This window comes from Oryzias melastigma, linkage group LG9, assembly GCF_002922805.2.
Source record: "Oryzias melastigma strain HK-1 linkage group LG9, ASM292280v2, whole genome shotgun sequence".
NCBI classification, from domain to species: domain Eukaryota; kingdom Metazoa; phylum Chordata; class Actinopteri; order Beloniformes; family Adrianichthyidae; genus Oryzias; species Oryzias melastigma.
Window position 1 is genome coordinate 948143 of NC_050520.1, and position 20296 is coordinate 968438.

The following is a 20296-nucleotide window of genomic DNA, read 5'->3' on the forward strand; positions in this document are numbered from 1 at the left end:
TAAACTAGCCTGTCCTTCACGTTCAGACCTCCTGTCTGCAGGCATCGCAACCTCGTAACTCACACCTGGCCGTGAAGCAGGTGTGCTGACTGGTGAGGCTGGCTGGATTGAAGGTGCAGTCCTTGATTGCACAGTTACGGTCTGATGGACGGTAACATGGCTTTGTGGGGACATTACTCCAGGTGGTGGGAGTTCTGCTGTGCTTTGAAGATGTGTTCCTGTCTGAGAAGCTGAAGGAACCGATGAAGGAACAGCATGGTATCCAGTATGTTGTAGTGACACAGAGACTGGACCCCGTGTGGAACCTGCCATTCTTCCACCATCATCGTACTCTTCTGTGCTGCCACAGCTTTCCACTGTCACCTGCTTGAGAAGAACTTTGGGTCTTTGGGTTGTTTCTTGCTGAAGTCTTGAAACTTGATGTTCTGACATCGTATCCAGTGATTGAGAGTTTGCAGTAGATAAAGTTAAGCTAGTTTCCAAAGAATGCTGAAATTGTTGTTGTGAAGTTGGACTTTTCGCTGGCGGATATGTGCTCAGAGACTCGGGTCTCCTGGATTGGACGTACTCATTGTTGACCTGTGGATGAGCAATGACATGAGACACTTTCCTACATTCAAGGCTTTGTGGCATTTGATGAGCCTGTGCTTGTCTGTCTGCAGAAACCAGAGGTGAAAGCGATACTTGTTTGTGTCCTGTTTTCCTTCCATGGTACATTTCAGGCTTAGTTTGTGTCTGTTCATGAGCTGAATCAAGAGATGACCTTTGAGTTTGAGACAATAAAGCTTCAGCTCTCTCTACATTTGTAAGAGCTGAAGGAATACTTTGCTGTGACGAGTTCACACCATACTGAGAAGAAAAAGAAATATAGTAAGGGATAACATCCTTAACTTCTTGATGGGTATGGACAGATGTTTTGTTGTCCACAGTGAGATCAACAGCACCAATCATTTTTCTATTTTCTATTTCTATTTTAGTTATAGCTTGTCTTCTTTCACAAGAATCCTGCTTCAATCTTTTATTTGTAAAGTTCATTGGTTCTCCAGCTTTTAGCTCAATATGACTGCTTGAATTATTTGTTATTCCAGGCCTCTCTTTTGCTGAGAAGTCCATTGGCTTGTTTTGTAGTTGTGTGTGCTTGTGGCTGGTCGTCTTATCAGACAAGACCGTACTACAGTGATGCGGAGGATTCGGCCTGTGCAGAGACTCAGCCATGGGGATTTCACCTAAAACTCTACGTTTTTGTTGACAAGCAGCCGGCTCTACTACAAGCGACACACCAGCAGAATCGTTTCTACAAACCGATGTCTTGTTTCGGATTAATGGCACAATCCCAGTCGCTGGAATTTCAGGTGTTTCGAGCTGTTTCTGTTGGGACTTTGGAGACATGTCCAGGAAGCCCCTGATGGAGTTGGCAGGTGCGCTGGTTTCTCGAGATGCACTGATCACAAATCTTTGCTGAAAGTCTCTTTGAGGTCTTAACACTGTTTTCTGTTGCCTTCTGGAAAACTCCTGTGAATACTGAGCTTTCACAATAAGCGGCACACCAACTGAATTGGTTTGAGAATCTGTTACATCTGATGGTCTAAGGCGTACCAGTGATAGGAGATCAGAACACTGTACTGCTGTTTCGGGTTTGCCTGCTTTTGTGGACATATCTACAGTCCCTTTAACAGAATTTGCTGGAGCTGAGTTGCATGTACGAAGGTGAGACGTGGACTGCAAAAACCCATAATGCTGGAGTGCAATATTACAGAGAGGTGGTTGCTGCAGAACAGGGAGAGTAGCTCTGTCTGCATTTGGCCATTTTCGTGCTGGAAGCACATTCTCAGATTGTTTTTCTGTCCGAGGTTCTACAGTACTTGGCTCAACTACCAGGGGAATGCCCACCGAATCTCTCCTTGCAGCTGCCCTTGGACTTGGTTTATTGATAAGTGAAACTGCTTCATCAGGAGAACCCTCAGTTTTGTTCAGGACAGCTGGCGATGGTTTGGCCGACATATCTAATAACGCAGTTGCAGCAGGTTTTGAAAATGACTCGTGTGTTTGTTTAAAAACCAATGGCGTTGATGTTATTGGGCTAAAGACCCCCGGTTTGCTGTACTGATAAAGAACAGAGTCTGAACTCAAAGGTGAGCTGGTTGTCAAATCCCTAGATGGTAAGTCGACAGGAATATTGGCTGCTGGAGCAACTTCCTTGGAGCTGGTAAGCCTTTTCAAGGACATGTCTTTTGTGTTTGTCACTAAACCTGATTGCTCCTCAAGTGTTGGTGAAATAACAGAAGTAGGCTTTTCTTCGTGTGAATCTGGTGACAAAGGGCCACATGTCAAGTCAATCGATTCTTGCTGAGAATTTTTGTCCGTTGCCACCCTGGCTAACGGTTTTCTTCGGGTCAATGAAAGTGCATCACAGACAGGAACCTTTGAAGGAAGACCAGCTTTCTGGGCTCCGATTTTGACTGACATGTCTAATGTAGCTTTAATCAGGTTTGCCGGTGCTGTGGATGTCTGATACACTTGTTTTTTTTCACATGATTGATACAAAGGAGCTCTTGAGGTTTGTCCCTTGGTATTACAGAGAATATGCGTTGAAGGAATTGGTGGGGTTTGCGGTTTAAGCTCTGTCTGTTCCTGCATGTCCACCTGCTTCTTCATAACAGGGCTATGTAGTGGGGAGGAACGACTGGGTCGTGGTGATTCAGGTTTTACTTTTTGTTCAAGATGGCTTGTGTCACTGGAGGAACTGTTAAGGGTAGAGATTGCTGTTCCAGATGCAGAAGTCATTTTAGATGAAACACTTCTTGCACTCTTTTCATGGGCTTTCACATCTGTTTGCGTAATTTCTGTTTCCTTAGAGACACCATAGGAGGCTGGCAGTCCATGGATGTGTGGAAGTGAAGACTTGGACAACCTTCTCTCAGATTGGTTGTTCTGACCAAATGACATTTGATGTAGTACTGGTGTGTCCTGCACAGAGCTCAGCTTGGGATATTCTACGTCCAAATTCGGCCCTTCTGCATCTTCCTCTTCACTTTGCTTAACGAGAGCCACAGCGGCTCCGGTGTTGTTGGACAGGTCTACGTTTGTTTCACTATCAATCTGCTTTTTCTCTTTAAATCTTTTCAACTTGTACTTTGTGAAATCGACGATCTCACTCTCTTTTTTAGTTTCTACTCTGGCCTTGGCTGCATTCGTCTCTACTATGTTTTTACTTATTCCTGGAGAAAAATCCAGAACTTTGTTGCTTATATGGGAGTCAAAGTACATGGAAAGGGCTTTCTGATTTCTGTCGAACAGGTAGGCTTCACTGTATGCAGCCACAGTGCCGTTCAGTATGTTTAGCTGTGGCGTAGACTTCTTTGGGGGCTCTTGTGGTAGATTTAGAGTCTGGCAGGGTGTTGGTGCCGGTGCAGAGGTTTTGCTTTGCTTCCCTGTGGCCGTGCTCCCATTGGTTTGGCAAACTATTCTTGGCTGTGCTGCCTGTGATGACTGTCTGGTCAGAAGGGGTCTCTGTGAGGAAACAGAGAGGTCAGTTGAGGTCTGTGGTGGGGGGGTAGTGCCGTGTGTGCGGGCAGGCGGGGGTGAAGGCAGCTTCCTCTCCATCTGAACAGGTCCTGGTATTTTTGACTCTACTGATGTTGCAGACACAACCTTTGAGGCGTCCGAAGGCTTTCTTGATACACAATTTGAAGAAGTCGGTGTTGTTGGAAGTTTCTCTGTCTTAGTAATATTATATGAGGGCTTTCCACAAATTCCTGAATATTTTAAGTCCCCTCGTTGTACTGAATGGGGATGGTCTGTGTCATCTACGGACGCAATCTTAATTTCTGGAATGATTGTTTTGGTTGTTGGGGACGTTTGCTTTGGAGCGTGCACAGAGGAGAGCCTGGGTGAGGGTAATGGCACATCTTTAACTGCCTGGTCTTTCCAGTATGGTCCTCCATGGCCTCCCTTCAGAGACTTCAAGCTAAAATCTGCTGCTTCTACTGGCTCCTCTTTACAGCTGAAACCACTCTGCACTGATACCGTCTTGATCTTTTTTAGCTTGTACACAGTAAAATCCACTGGTTGAGAGGATAAAGACTCCTGGAACATTTGTGAGAAGCTCTCTAAATTCATGTTCATCAGTTTTTCACCCTTACTAAGGGCAGAGGTTAAGTCCACAGCTCCTTCAGATGCTAAGGATTTATTCTGCTGCTGGTGTGGAGGCCAGAAGTCTTCACCCTCGTCGTTAAGAGGGATTTTGAAGCCACACAGGGTCACTTTATCAGTTTCTTTCTGTTTCAGAATGCTAGCAATATTTTCTGTGATATTTCCTAGGGCTTGCATATCTTCTTCTGTGGCACAGGCATAGAGATGCCCCCCAGATTTGTCTGTTAGAAGAGAATAAATGTAGTCTCCATCGGTGTAAACGTAATAGCCACAGTCCCCCGCCTCAGCTGGCCACCACAGGCCTTGTTCCAAGAGGGACAGCCATTGCTGGTACCACTCCGGATCATCTAAATGGGTTTCTGCGTCCCTCTCCCCCACAGCAGCAACCGAGTTGCTTAAATTCAGAGCACCTTGTCTCAAATCAACAGGACCCTTTTTGGCAGCTAGTCCTTTTAAAAAGGCAGTGGCTGTTTTCAAGTCAAAGGCCTCGTTGTTGAGATGTTTGTTGGCGGCCCTATCTTCTATGACTTTGCTGCGCGGTGATGCGCTGCATTCTGTAAGAGATTGGCATCTACTCAGTCTACTCTTTGCTTTTTCGTTAGAGAGATTTAGAGCCCCCCCTCTAGCAATCCAAGGACTTCTGTTGGTGCCGAGATCATTCAGATGGTCGCAGCTGCTCCAGGGCTTCCTGTCTCTACAAGTCATGTCAAACAAGACCAAATCTTCATCCGTGTCAAGAAAACGGTTTCGGCTCTCAAAAAGATGAGCCGCAGAATATCTCCAAGGATGAAAAGGGACGTTAAAGTCATTAATGTTCATTCCTTGGGGATGGAGTTGTATGGGATTCTGACCCAGAGGTGCTGTGAGTGGAGGCGGTATGTGACCCTGCGCTGGCTGGGTCCTATTCTGACCCTGAGAAGCAAGGGCTTCAGCCAGGACATAATCATTTAGTTGTTGCCACAGGAGAGCTTCTATCAGACACTGGTGCTCGTAGAGCTCTGCTGGAAGAACACCATGCTCTGTGAAGTTGTAAAGGAGGTCCTTGTAACCGTATTCATTTTCTGTCCCATATAAGAGGCGCTGAAGTTCCTCGAGATAACGCTGGGTTAAAGAAATTGTGGGGTCTTGCCTAGTCTGAGCATGGGGATGGCCCTCACCATTGTCCACCATAGCATTAGTTGCACCAGCAGCAGTGGTGAGTGTTGGTGAACTAGAGGAGATCTCATCCTTACTCTTGAGCTTTGAAGGAACACGATAGTCCTTCTCCTCATTAGGAGCAGTCTTTTTAATAATGGAGTCCGTTTTTAAAATGCTAGAGAGTAAACTTTGGGAGTAGCCACTTGAACTAGCTTTAGGTTCCTCCTTGCCAGCTGGGAATGTGGATCGCTGCTGTGTCTTTGACTGTGGCTCTCCAGCGGTAACAGAAATACCGGAGACATTCTTCTGTGCCTGGCTTTTCAGATCCTTCTCAGTAGATGCTTCTTGGGTTGAATGAACATCTACCTGTTTAGTTCTCTGGATGTGAGGTCGAGAGTGACCCACCTGTGGCACTTGTTGCTGTGTTGCTTGACAACTCGTGGGATCTGCCGTCGGTGACGGCTGCTCTACAGTGGATGATATTTTGTTCAAGAATCCAGAAAATACTCCAGCAGATTCAGATTTAGTAGGATTTTGCTTTGACCCAGCAGATGGTTCTCCAGGCGGGGGTGGCTGAGGTGACGGTTGATCTGGAGGAATGGTGTTTCCAGGTGCAAGCTTAAGAATGCCAGAGAGCACACCTCCAGTCTGAGCTGGCTGCTTGGTTGTGGTTTGCTGATTGGCTGTTGGTAGATGAGGAGGTTTTTCTTCTTGCTGTAGTGATGACTGTCCAAACAGACTAGTTAGAAAGCCTCCTTGCTGAGTGCTTTGAGATGCCTGTGGACCTGCAGAGGGAGCTCTGTTTCCTGTCTGAGGGCTAGCCTGTGTGCTGGGCTGTTGTGGAACGCTGTCACCAGATGCCAACTTACTGAGGAATCCTGACAGCAGACCACCCTGCTGTGGCTCTGGAGCAGATGGGGCAGGTTGCGGGGGGATCTGGTTCTGCCTCCTCAGAGGCTGTCTGTTACTTGGTTGGCTTTGTTGTTGGTTTTGCTGAGCTGCAGATGGTTGCTGTTGGGCTGGTGGAGAAGGACCAGCTGAAAAAAGGCCAGAGAAGAAGCCACCTTGCTGGCTTTGAGGTTGCTGGCTTGCTTGAGGACCTTGTCTTTGTGCCGGTTGTTGCGCTGGCTGAGCTCCTGCTGTGGGTTGCTGGGTACCAACATCTGCAATCTTATTGAACAATCCTGTGAGCATCCCTCCAGGACCAGTGGATTGCTGTTGGGGAGGAACCTGAGGTTGCCTCTGTAGGTTCTGTCTGTTGCCTGGTTGCTGTTTAGGCTGGATTCCAGTTTTAACCGGCTGTGCCGGCTGGTTTTGTGATGACTGCGGTTGGTTTGCAGGAGCAGAGTCCTGATTTCCCATTCCAAACAGGCCAGACAGAAAGCTTCCTTGATTGGGAGGTGCTGGAGATGGTTGTGGGGGAGCAGGTTCGGAAAGCTTCAGCAGACCTCCAAATAACCCAGCTGGTTGAGCCCCTGTAGTTGATTTTGGTGGTGCAGTCTGTTGCTTCTGGTCTGGCTGTTGATCTGAAACTACAGGCTGCTTCCGTTGCTGATCTGGTTGTCCTTTATCAGGAGCAGCGCCTTCTGCAGAGCCCGGTTTGATGGAGCCTTGCAGCAGTCCAACTGAAGCATCTTGATTAAGGGTTTTTGTTGGTTCTGCTGGTACAGAAAGGGACTCTTGACTGGACTGAGGAGGTTGCATCCCTGAGACTGTATCTGTAGCTTTTTTCAACAAACCAGATAGGAGTCCTCCGCTGACTGGCTCGGGAGCAGCAGGTTGCCCCTGCCCCTGAGCTTGGCCTGACTGACGTTCCTGCATTGTTTGCTGGTCTGTTGGTGCAGAGACGGTCTCAGAGGCAAACTTCAGAAATCCAGACAGGAGTCCTCCTGCCTGTTGTCCAGCAGATTGCTGTTCTGTTTGGGGGGATGGGGACGCTGATGAGAACAGGCCAGAGAGCAGACTGCCTTGCTGAGGCTGGCTGTCCACGCTCTGGATCTTTTTGCTGGACTCAGTATCTCCCTTCGAAACTGGTGATGCTTCTGGTTGGGGTTTTCTTTCCGCAGACATTAAGGAAGTCTGATCTTGAGACACAACATTTGCTTCACTCACAGTTTGTTCCGGTGAGCTTTGCTCTGCACTGGATGCAGTTTTCTCTGAGGTTTCTGAGCGCTTCTGGTCTGTTTGTGGCTCCGTGTGATCACTGGGCTGGGTCAGTGTTACAGAGGGGGTCAGCTGCTTCTTGGGGGGTTCCTTGGGAGGCTCTGGTGGTGGCACCTTGAACAGGTTGGAGAACCAGCCAGTTTCTGTATTTGCCTTCGGTACACTTTCAAGTTGTGCAGCGCAGCTTGGAGACGGAGATCTTGCTGGGGTTGGGGATGGACTCTTCGACAGAGTGTTGCTGTCCTCACCTGTTGCAAACCTGAGGATGCCTGAGAGCATGCTACCCTCTGCTTTCTGGGGGGTGGCAGCAGTTGCATTATCAGAGAAAAATGGAATCTTTAATTTACTCCCTAAAAAGGACTCCTCTGCTGGCTTGGTGTCAGTCTGGGAAGCATGTTCTGGTGGAACAGTTGAAATGAGGGTGGAAAGAGATTTCCTAAATGGGCTGAAAAACCCGGTTTCCTCGGCGGCGGTCTCTTGTTTGGGCTCAGATGCTTTCGATGCTCCTCTCTGCAGACTATCAGGGAGCTCCCCAGATGACTCTGTTTCTGGAAGAAGCTCTACGGATCCACTAGCTGTATCTTGGGAAAGCTCAACAGATCCACTTCCTGTATCTGGTAAAAGATCTACGGATCCACTTCCTTGTTGCAGGTCACTAGAGGACGGGCGTTCTGCTCCGGGAGGGCTGGAGGCCCGGCTCGCAGGAACTTGTTGGGAGTCTTTGCTCGCAGCAGACTGACTTTTTGACTCCGCTGGCTGAGGTGATGGCTCTCGAGATGGGGGCGCACTGGAAAAGAGCCTCAAAGGACTCAGCCTCCCGAACACGGACTCGATCCCAGATGTGGCCTGGTTGGAAGGGGCTGCTGCCTCAGTGCTGGGGTGGGACGGGGTCTGGTTGGGACCAGCGGGTTCAGAAGACTGAAACGGCAACAGAGACTGAAGGGAAAACTTCTTCTCGGCTGCAGGCTCTTGGGAGGCGGGAGGAACTACGGCCACTGGGGGGGTGCCCCCACCCCCTTTGGGGATGAACGCCAGCAGCTTAGAAATGCTGGACTCAGGCTGGGGAGACGTTTGGGAGGCGGGGGGTCCTGTTCCTGAGCTGTCTGTGGTTTCAGCGTTTCCTTTGGGGATTAATGACAGCAGCTTTGAAATGCTGGAGTCTGTCTGGGGGGGCTGGGGAGGTGGAGCTGTCCCAGGGGGGGCCTCTGGCTCGGTTGGGGACTTGGATCCGGTGATGGAACTGAACAGAGAGCTCATGGCAGTTTTCACTCCTGCTAGGCCTTGCTCAACGGAACTGTCCTCCTTCACATCACATTTGGCCTCAGTGCTGGTGCTGACCCCCCCCTCGGCAGAATCATGGCCCCCCACGTCCAGTCGGACCTCCCTTTTGTCTCCAGTTTGAGCCTCGGTCGGCAGCGGCGGCAGTTTTCTTCTCTGTGTTTTGGGCGTCCACTCATAGCTGTTGATCTCCTCCTCTTTCACCGCCAGGTACTCCGACACCGAGTCCACCAGACTCTTCAGCTCATCCATCGGGTCGATGAAGTCATCGGCCCCTTCCTCCATGGGGGGCAGCAGAGCGTCTGGTCCGTAAGCCGCTCCGCCTCTGGTTCGCCCCTCCAATGGGGATCCGTAGCTCTCAGGGTAATAGTAGCTGTCGTACTCGTACGCGTCTCCTTCAGTGAAGGTCAGATCCTCCAGCTCCTCTTCAGATCCAAATGAAAACTGCATCTCATCAGAACCCACAGAGTTAAAGTCCGCCCTGGTCCTCGCAGCCTCCTCCCGAGCCGCCTCCTCCTCCCGGAAAGCTGCGTAATTCTCCAGAGTTTCTTCTAGCGCCGTTTTGGCCCACAGCCGGGTTTTGTACAGCAGACTCTCTCTGTCCGACTGTTTGTGCAGCTGCTGCGCAGACGGAATCAGATCAATTTCAGGAGGAGAGGATTCATCCTCAAAGCTGCCCGCTTGCCTGTAAACCAGCCGTACTTCGCCACTGCCCAAGCCACGCCTCTTTTTCTTCGTCCTGCCTTTGGAGGGTGGGGTTTCCTCAGGGGAGAGACCGTCCCATTCCACGGTCTGATAGAACCTGCTGCCTTTGGATTCGGCGCCGTCACTGATCCGGTAAATGATGCTCTTGTCCTCATCCTCCCACATCTTCTGCTCCGGGTCCAAATAGTCGTCCAGGACTCCCGCGTCAGCCACTTTATACTGACCCTCCCAGTCCTCTACCCCCATGCCCGAGTCAACAGGGATAATCCTGACCCCGCCCTCCCCGCCAGGTCGCCTGGGCGGAGCCATTTCATAGAGAAAAATGTGTAGAGCAGACACAGGAAGGACATAGAAGGACAGAAGAAGCACAAGACAGAAATCATAAACATCCAAAGAAAATGTCAAGAAAGCGCACACAGACTGAAAGATCAGGACGGAAACGTTTTCTAACGTTTTCTAAGGTCATTTCTGAAGTTTGTGTTTGAAGAGATTTCTTTTTTTAAATCTACAGCTCAAATCAACTCAGTTCAGAGCAAATTCAGCTTCACAAACCCAGACGTGGTTTCAGGAGTTCACCTGCGTGTCCCTGGTTCTCCAAAGTCCGGCTCAGAGGACTCGCTCCAGAGGCGTCCGATCGGGTACTGGTGGGCCGACGAATTGGGCTGGGAGGTGTTGTGGAACGGGGGGGGTCTGCCGCCCGCCTCACTGTAGCGCTCGTCTATGACGCTGTCCCGGTCCTCGGAGGCTGATGGAGCAGAAACCTCAGGTAAATAGCACACCTGTGATCCACGCACAACAGCTCCCTCTGGTGGCAGCAGACACGGTACAAAAGGCAGGAGTGACTCCAGCGGGACGAGACGGCACCAAACACAGGGAGAGTCTCCTCACACAACGGGATTTTGATCAAAATCTCTTGAGAAAAAACTGATTTACGTACTCTGCCGTCCATTCCATCCAAAATAACCCCAGCTGCCTGAAGCATGGAGGCATTTCCAGACAAGAGACACTTCTTTATTACCAACAACAGCATTTCTGACAGAAACACGTGTAGGTTAAATGGATGAGTGAATCCATGATGTTAAGTCACAGGATGGAATAAAACGTACAATGTTTCACTGACATCATGGAGGAGAAACGGGACTTCAGATTCAGCTGTTTCAATCTGACGCTTTCCGCAAGTGTACAGAATCCATCATTAAGACACAAACTGCCCTGGAGTATGGAGAGAAAATAGACTCACCCCCATTTGTGTGTAATTCTCCATTTGGATGTAATTTTGATTTGTACGTAATTCTTTATTTGTACGTAATTGTTGATTTGTGTGTAATTCTTGATTTGTTACTTATACGATACATTTTGTTCATAAGTACAAAAACGATAAAAGTAAAAAAAATACAAAATACAATTTACACATGCACACATTACAATGACAACAGCTTGAAACTAACTATACTCTTAATTCTTTAAAAATTACGCACAAATCGCTTGTTGCGCACACACAAAACCACATTTACGCACAAATCTGAGGTGAGGCTGAAAGTGATGCGTTTAAATGCTGCTAGAATGCTGGGTCATCAGAGTTTCCTTATCAGCCGCTTTGAACTTAGATTGTGAATATTACGCACAAATCATGACTTACGCACACATTGGGGTGACTCTATTTCCTCTCCCTACTGGGAGTCTCATGGTTTCCATGACAACACGAGAGACTCACATCCCTGATGAAGCATAACTGTGCAGTGGAGGAGATATTATGGTCTGAGCAGGTTTTTCAGGGTTTTGTTGGCGCCGGTCTCCATGGAAACACTTGGGGTTCCTTTCTAAATGAGTTCATAAACGAGGAGCTTGACTGGTTCCTTCCCAACACCCTGAGCTCATTAAGATTCTGCTGACGTCGGGTTCAGGTGAAACATCTTCAGTCCTCGTGGGAGTTTGTTCTCTGTGGTGTCAGACTTTCCCACAAACCCTTCTGCTATCTATGGGGTCCAGATGACTCCGCCCACATAGTGATGTGTGATTCCTTCCATGACAAATGTGGACAAAGGTGGACAGGATTTTATGTCATGGACATTAGTGAAACTCAAAAATCAAAGATAAAAAAAAGTTCAGCGCACTGTCCTGTGGGTCCAGATGACCCCACTTATAATGTAAACAAGCCAAGGAGAGCAGAAGGTTTACAGCGGTTTATGCAGCGGCTCCCACACAAAGAACAACAACGCCCTCTGCTGGTCGTAGTGACTTCCTACCAGCTCAGAGTTTCCCACTGGAATTCTGCTCCCAACCAAAACATGACGAGTCTCTGAATCACAGCATCCGAGTTTTGATCCCTGACTAATCAATAATCCTATGATAGCTTGAATTATTAATTCTGTGAGCATAAAGCAGAAAACATTCGCCTCACAGCAGAATTCTCTCTTTACATCACAGTGATGAAACAAAGACAAATCAATGACAGGAAATGGACAGTTTGTGAGGAACTACGACATTTAAGAGTGAACTCACAGCATTGGGGGGGCAGTCCTCTTCTCTGCATCCCATCATGTAATGAATACTGAGGGACAGACGAAGGGAACACATTCAAATGAAAACTTTAGAAACATTTGGTTTTCAAGATCACCATTAATAATTAATGTTTTATTACTGTGACAAAAACACATTTATTTATAGAACTATAGATTCAGTCACAAAACACGTAACTTTTCTCCAAGACATGCTGAGGACGGTCGTCTCACTTTACCAAAAGCTAAGAAGAAAAGACTGTCTGTACAGATGCATGTCAGATTGGAATTCATTACCAAAAGTCAAAGAGCAAAGTTATTTTTAAGCCCTAAAAACGTTCTTATCTGAAATGAAATAAACCTTTATTGATAATGTGGAGGAATGTCAGTACATGGGGCTGAGTGTGGCGGGGAGGCAAGGATCATATACATTTTGTGAAGATTGTTATTACTTTATTTTGAATATTTGTGTAAAAGTTAATACTGTAATGTAAATCCATAAATGTAAAAGCTTTGTAGAAATGTCTGGACCCCAGGAAGAATAGTTACAACTAATGGTAATCCATGATAAACAAACAAATGACTCTTCTGAGCCTTAACCATAACTATCTGTCACTAGGTGGCAGCAGAGCACCACGACTGCAGTTGTTTTGATAGATTATGTCTCTAGGGGGCGCCACAGTGAATCCTCCACCTCCTCGGCATCCTCCTCCCTGTTCCTCCTCTAACATGTCAAACATCTCCATCTGCCTCCAGAACCTCTACATGATCTGATCCTCTGATGGATCCATCCTGATCCATCCTGATCCAGAACCTCCAGCTCCGCCTCCTGTCTTCAAACCAGCAACATGGCTGCTCTCTCCACAGTCTTCTACACCTTTGGTTTGGACACACCTGGAACCGTCCTCCACCTGCTCCAACCTGCTTTCACACTCCACTCCACCTCTGGACGGATGATCCACCTCCCGAACATCAATGCAGCTCTTCAGTTCCTCTCTTTCACACACAGATCCTCCGTCTTGCTGCAGCTGACCTTCATCCCTGACCTCTCTAGAGTTTGTTTGTGGCTTTAGTTTTGGATTTGGAGAAAGTGAGGCTGACCTGCTCAGACATGGACATGTTGAAGCGCTCCAGTTTGCTGGTCCAGTACTGCGCCTCGTTCTCTGGGATATCTGGACAGAAGAAAGACAGATGACAGAGGAAGGAAACAGCTGTAGCTCCGCCCCTTTTCATGCAGAGCTGATGAATGGAAGAGAGTCGGGAAAAATTAGCAACAAAGAAAAGTTTCTGACAGCAGCGCCTGGAAAAGAGGCGGAGTTAGTCTCTGACTTTCTTGTCGTTCCAATCTTTATAAAAATCTTTACGTAGAAACAAGTCTTAACTCAGTGGCCTAGTGGTAGAGTGTCCGGCCTGAGACTGGTGTGAAGAACAAAGGACAAAGTCTTCTGGCCGTCTGGGACAGATGAGACGGACCTACCGAAGGGTAACTCAAAGCGAGTGTCCAGCAGGACTTGGTGTGCAGTGGGGTTGGTGGTTCCACAAATCTGATCCTCCTTCATCAGAACCTCAGAATCCAGAGAAGTCCATTGTCCCGGTCCCTCCTGATGGGCCAGAGCAGAGAAACACCAATCGTCACTGATGGACACCCAAGCAGGAGGACGACAGAACCATGAGGAGCATCAGGAATGACCGAAGAATCAAACAGTCTGCTCTCCTATTGGTTCATTTCAAACACTCAAAGTTTAGTATTTAAAGGCCCGGTCCAAAACAACCCACTCGGTATCAGTTCAAACCTGTCAGAGCAGCTCTGCTGAATGACTGTGGTTCAGACTGTGGTTCCTGCCTCAGAGTTCCAGGAAAAGCAGGAAAACTCACAGAACAAACTGTCGGGTTCAGATTAAAAATGTGAAAAGAGAAGAAGAAAACGTTCAAACGTCAAGATCTACGGATATAAAAGAAAGACTTCATCCATTCATCCCTTCAATCATCGTCCATCCATCCATCATCCATCATCCATCCATCATCCATCCATCATCTCTCCATCATCCATCCATCATCCATCATCAATCATCCATCCATCATCCATCCATCATCCATCCATCATCTCTCCATCATCCATCCATCATCCCTCCATCCATTCATCCATCCCTCCATCCATCCATCTATCCATCATCCATCCTTCATCAATCCATCATTAATCCATCATCCCTCCATCCATTCATCTATCCATCCATCCATTCATCCATCCATTCATCCCTCCATCCATCATCCATCCATCATCCATCTATCATCCATCATCCATCATCCATCCATCATCCATCCATCATCCATCCATCATCTCTCCATCATCCATCCATCATCCCTCCATCCATTCATCCATCCCTCCATCCATCTATCATCCATCATCCATCCATCTATCCATCATCCATCCTTCATCAATCCATCATTAATCCATCATCCCTCCGTCCATCCATTCATCCATCCATTCATCCATCCAATTATCCATCCATCATCCATCTATCATCCATCCAAACATCCAACGATCCATTCATCCATCCATCCATCATCCATTCATCATCCATCCATCATCCATCCATCATCCATCCATCATCAGAACTGAAAATAAGGAAAAATGTTTAATCTTGTTTTTGCTCTATTTAATCTACTTTACAAACTTTTATCTCTGAAACATGTTTATCAATAATTGAGACATAATTGTACATTTTAGGGATTTTTCAGCTGTTTAACCCTCTAGAGAAGAGGTGTCCAAATGCAGCCCTTCGGGGTGTCTCACATGAAGCTCCTCACAGGCCAAACACACTTGATCCAGGTAATCAGCAGCAGATAAGGCCGGATTTATTTGTTTATTTATTATTGTTTATTGTTCATGTCAGCTCAAATAACTCTCCAAAAGAAAAAAGAGACAAAAACAAAAAAAGAGCGGAAAACCAGCAGGAGGCCGGTCCTTGTGGACTGGATTTGGACACCCCTGATCCAGATAATGTACTGTCAAGAGTTTACATTTTAGCTTATTTTGTTCATGTAACTCAAACATTTTTCTTAAAGACTAAAATGTCATTGTTTTATGAAGGTTTTGTTATTCATGTGGTTCTCATGTCCATGAGCAGAAGAACATGAAAGGAGACAAACATTTAAGCAGATTCTCCCAAGCAGACACTGAAGGAGACCGTGAATCCTAAACGTCATGATCGGACGCAGAGGGGTTTCTAGAACAGTCATGATCCCATCAGGTTCTGTCACCTCATCCGACTGTTGAACGGAGTCCAGCCGGATCAGAGCCGTCCCGATCATGGTGTCCCAGATCAGGCCTTTGTTCCAGAGCTCCACCACCAGACCCGAGTCCAGATGATTGATCTCACTGCACAAGACACAAAGCCTTCATCACACACCACAGTCTTCCTCCAATCAGAGACTTCACAGACGACGTGGCCAAAGCTGCCATCATCCTTCTGGGTCCTCAGAGAAACTAAACAAAAACCTTGAAAACAAAGTTAGATGCTTCTTCAGTCGCAGCAAAATCTGAGGTTTGATCAACAAGAAGAAAAAACAAAGATTTGACTGTAAAACATAAAAATAAAAATCAAAGCCTGACGCCGTAAACCTGCCAACAGAAACAACCTCATGACATCATCAATGGAGGCGGAGTTCTGTGATTCCTGTGTGGTTGAAGCTGAACCAGTCCTCCATCATCACTACATTTTAATAAGGAGACCTGACCTTCTAAAAAGAACCACAAAGATGGAGGGAGAGATGGTGGGAGGAGCCAGGAGGGAGGGAGAGGGAAGGAAGGAAGGAAGGAAGGATGGATGATGGATGGATAGATGGATGATGGATGGATGATAATGGATGGATGGATGGATGATGGATGGATGATGGATGATGGATGGATGATGGATGGATGATGGATGGATGCACTTGGTGGAGCGGCCGACACTCACAACATGAAGTCCTGCTCCCAGCATGGCTGGTCTCCGCGCACGGCGATGGTCGTGCTCTTCACATTCTGCACCTTCAGGGTCACGTAGGCGTTGAACTTGTCTGAAAAACACACAGGAATGATGGTCAGCCTTAGACCGCCTCTGTGGGGCGATTGGGGCTCTAAGGTGGGGGGGGGGGTTGGTCATGTGGGGCGGAAGGCCAGACATCTGTGGTTGTGTAGTTTTGTTTGTGTGACTGGTTAGTTGTGTAGATCATCTTATCTCATCAGTGTGTTGAGCTGCTTCTCTGATCATCTTCACGACGTAGCTTTGTGCTTGTGTAGATTTGTATGAACGTTTGTGTGTAGATGTGTGGTTGTGTGTGACCACGAAAAGTTCGACCCTAAACAGATTTTAACCTAAAGCTACCTCTCTTTGGTTTTCTCTGGTCTTTCTGCTTCTCTATACTTTGAACTTCCATTCTTTGCTCCAACCTCTACCCCACCCTTTACTCCGCCCTCTACCCCACCCTTTACTCCGCCCTCTACCCCACCTTTTGCTACGCCCTCTACCCCACCCTTTACTCCGCCCTCTACCCCACCTTTTGCTACGCCCTCTACCCCACCCTTTACTCCGCCCTCTACCCCACCTGTCACCTTCTCTTCTCTCATTCTCAGAGGTTCGTCCAGTCGGGACAGACATGGAAAAACCTTTGTGCCGCGGGGAGAAGACAAGAGCATTTATTCTCTGTTAACTCTGGAAAACAACAACGTTGTGGAGCACGTTTCCCAGCATGCAGCAGGGCCGACCCTCTTGGGTAGCAGCCGCTGTCATTCATAATGAAGTGCTGAAGGCTCATGGGTATTAAGGTCAGGTCCACAGGTATGATGACCTTTACCGTGCCGTGGGCGGTAGTGAACGTTCGGGGGGGGGCATCCTTCATTAACATGTCAGCTGTTGTCTTGAGATGAAGAAGATCCATGTTGTAACCAGATCTTTGCAGAGATTTCATGAACCAAACGTCGTCTGGAAGATCGGAGCTACAGAAAACTCCAACATCCACCTGTGGGAGTGGACTCCACTGTGATCAGAATGAAGATCCGCTTTTACTCTGATGGTTCGGCTGAGGTTTGGAGGGAAGAGGCTTCAGCTGTCATCAGAGTCATCAGAGCCAAACTGCAGCGTTCAGGAAGCTGGTCCTACTGGAACCTCTGACAAACGTTCAGCAGGTTTTATCTGTCCCACCAACACATGACCCTGACTGTAGAGGAGCTCCAGCTAAAGCTGTGGAGGTGTGATGGTGGTATGGGGAGTCCAACAACAGGTAGAGCGGTTGCTCTCTGATTGGAAGGTTTCAGGCCTGGTTCCTACTTTGCCCGGTGATGTGGTGACGTGTGTGGTGGGGGTAGGGGGTGGGACTGTGACCAAAGAGCTTCAGAACTTAAGGAAGGGTTAGAGCCGTTCTAATCAATCATCTGACGGATCTTACCTGGGGGGCCTTGGAGTTTGGCTTTCTTCACTGAAAAAATAGAGAAGAAAAACATTAATGTAGAAAATCTGATGCGTTTTACTGGACTTTACCACCTCAAAAACAAAAAACCACCACCACCACCCGACAGTGTGTAGTTTAAGGATTTAATAAACAAACGCTGGTTCTGAACTGGAGGAACGGTTCTCCAGCTGGTTCTCAAAATCAGAAGAGAACCTGAAGATATACTCCAGTACATAGATATACTACAGTATATAGATATACTCCAGTATATAGATATACTCCAGTACATAGATATACTCCAGTATATAGATATACCACAGTATATAGATATACCACAGTATATAGATATACCACAGTACATAGATATACCACAGTACATAGATATACTACAGTACATAGATATACCACAGTATATGATATACCACACTATATAGATATACTACAGTACATAGATATACCACAGTACATAGATATACTACAGTACATAGATATACCACAGTACATAGATATACTACAGTACATAGATATACCACAGTATATGATATACCACACTATATAGATGTACTACAGTACATAGATATACCACAGTACATAGATATACTACAGTACATAGATATAGATATACCACAGTATATAGATATTTTACAGTACATAGATATATTATATAAAGGAAGTTCTCAGCTTTAGTAGATCTGATCTCCAGACATGTAAATTTAACCAGAAACTACATAATTTTGCATTTTTGTAGTTTTAAAGTTCAAAGATGTGTGAGTGTATATTCATGCTTTGAAGTACTTTATATATCTTTTCTCAAATATTTTTCACAGCTTCTCAAAAAAATAATTTTAGGCTTTAATCTTTTTTTTTTTCTTGTTGCTTTTTTTATTTTTTACTGATCCAAAAAACCATCCGAACCGCGACTCTAAACCCGGGACGATACGAACCGAGAGTTTTGTGATCCGTTACACTTCAAGAATTTAGATATACTACAGTAAAGATATGTAAATTATTTCATTTTAGCTCAAAGACGTTTTTGCAACATAATCTTTCTAAACCAGTAGATCTTTTTTACAAGCACTCAGATCAAAACAGATAATCTAGTTTAGTTAATCTGGTCTTTAATCCACTGAGCACATCCGATCTTTGTTTATGGGGGATTCAGTAAATAATTCTGTCAACTTCCAGCTTCTAACTCAGATTTGTAACGTTTGGTTGAACCAGACTGAGATGTCTGAAGATGTTTGCAGAGCCAACCGTAAAGCCTGCTGAGGATGGAGCTGCCAAACAGGCCTGAAGAAGACCAAAGAGGTTTGAGGACGAGGAGAACAGAGAAGGAGGCAGGTGATCTGATGAGGTTGGATTTTCGGATCCAGCTATTAATCCCAACCTTTGCATGAAAGCTGCATAATCGAATAATTCAAGAGAGGAGGTCAAATCAACCAGGATCCTCGTAGACTAAACATCAAACTCGACCTTTAAGCTCAGATCAGTCCAGGTCACCACATGCTCCATCACCTGAGGACATCCCTCTGATGACCTGCTGAGTGTGGCCTCATCCGATTGGCTGGCGGTGCTGTTGGGTAGTGGGGCGGAGCCTGCATCCAGACAGGAAAAGAGCTGCAGAGGAGCTCCGATAGTCCCAACAGGAGTAGAGCTTCAGGCAGAAGATTGATCCTCCATCCAGGTGGAATCTGGACTCTAGAGGAGCAAATGTCTTCAGCTTTCATTCAGGTCTCATTTGAAAGCGTCTCATTACCGAGATCAATACGTTGATTGGATCCTTGACGCTCACAGAGCGGACGCCGTCAGGACTCATTAGTCTCAGGCCGTCTGCCAGGAAACCTGCTGACCCTGTTGGTCCAGAGCCAACTGGGCCGCGGATCCACGGGTCAACCGTGACAGAAACCCCTCCAGAATTTATCCTCACATCTCTTCTGTGAGCGCTTAGGTCTTCAGAACGTCGTTCATGTAGAATCAGTTATTATTGGAATGTGGGATTCCATCAAAGACAGGAAGGAAATGTTTTCTCACTTTATTTCACTAAATTATCTTTTGAAAGGTTTCTCCTGGATCGCAGCGTTCTCATGTTTCTCTACATCCGTTTAGCATTCAGCATCAGGAAACATCTGCTGCTCTCTTCTCCATCTTCCTCCTTTAACTGAACCTGCAGAGTCCAGCGTGTCAGAAATCACCGGACCCGTCCCTCAGGCAGGTCCGGTTCAGTGATTCTGGAAGCTGTTCTGCCAGGTGATCATGATGGAAGATCAGAACAGAATTCAGATCCTCTCAATCTCCTGTGACGTCTGGGGAGCGACGTTTAGAAAAAGAGGAAGCTGAGCTCAGCAGAACCAACAGAACCAGCAGAACCGGCAGGTCTCATTTGGTTTGCAGGGATGTCAGCATCCAGGGGGGTTGAGCGTTCGAGGAGGGGGCGGGGCTGGTGTCATGTGACTGTATGGAGGGATGCGTGCAGCTGAGGATAATCTCTGAGCTAAAGCCTGATCCTGACCCCGACATCATCACAAGAAACATCATTTACCATCATTTACATCCTGTTTCCTCAGACTGTACCGAGTCTGGAGGACGGAGTCCGGACCTGCGGACCTGTCAGAGGGGAGGAGCTTCCCAAACCAAGACGCTAGCAGCAGCTGCCATCAACAGTTCACCTGGATTAACCAGGAGCTGGAGCGTTACGTCACGCCACATCTGCAGCAGACACTGAGCCGCTCCACTTTCAGAGCTGCTGTCACTCCTCTTCACACGTGACGAAAACAGACCAAACCGAATCTCTTCATATAAAACCATCTGTGGCACTCTGACCAACCAAATGCCTTCATTTCCCTCAACCACTACTCTTTCTCCTGGCCCCGCCCACACTGTTTACCTGAGGTCAGTACTTGTCCTGCCCAGAAAGCAGCCCCCCCCCCCCCCCC

At 47.1% G+C, this 20296-nt stretch overlaps 1 protein-coding gene across 1 annotated transcript in view; it reads right to left on the minus strand.

Annotated features, from left to right (window-relative positions):
* The window catches only part of LOC112136336 (protein unc-13 homolog B), a gene marked incomplete in the record, with an annotated part of 71577 nt that overhangs the window by 49255 nt on the left and 2026 nt on the right, over nt 1-20296 (minus strand). Inside the window, 7 exon segments of the mRNA XM_036213481.1 lie at nt 10012-10180; nt 11938-11986; nt 13035-13105; nt 13411-13534; nt 15195-15312; nt 15893-15992; nt 17361-17390. Coding sequence (XP_036069374.1) covers nt 10012-10180; nt 11938-11986; nt 13035-13105; nt 13411-13534; nt 15195-15312; nt 15893-15992; nt 17361-17390 — 661 coding nt within the window.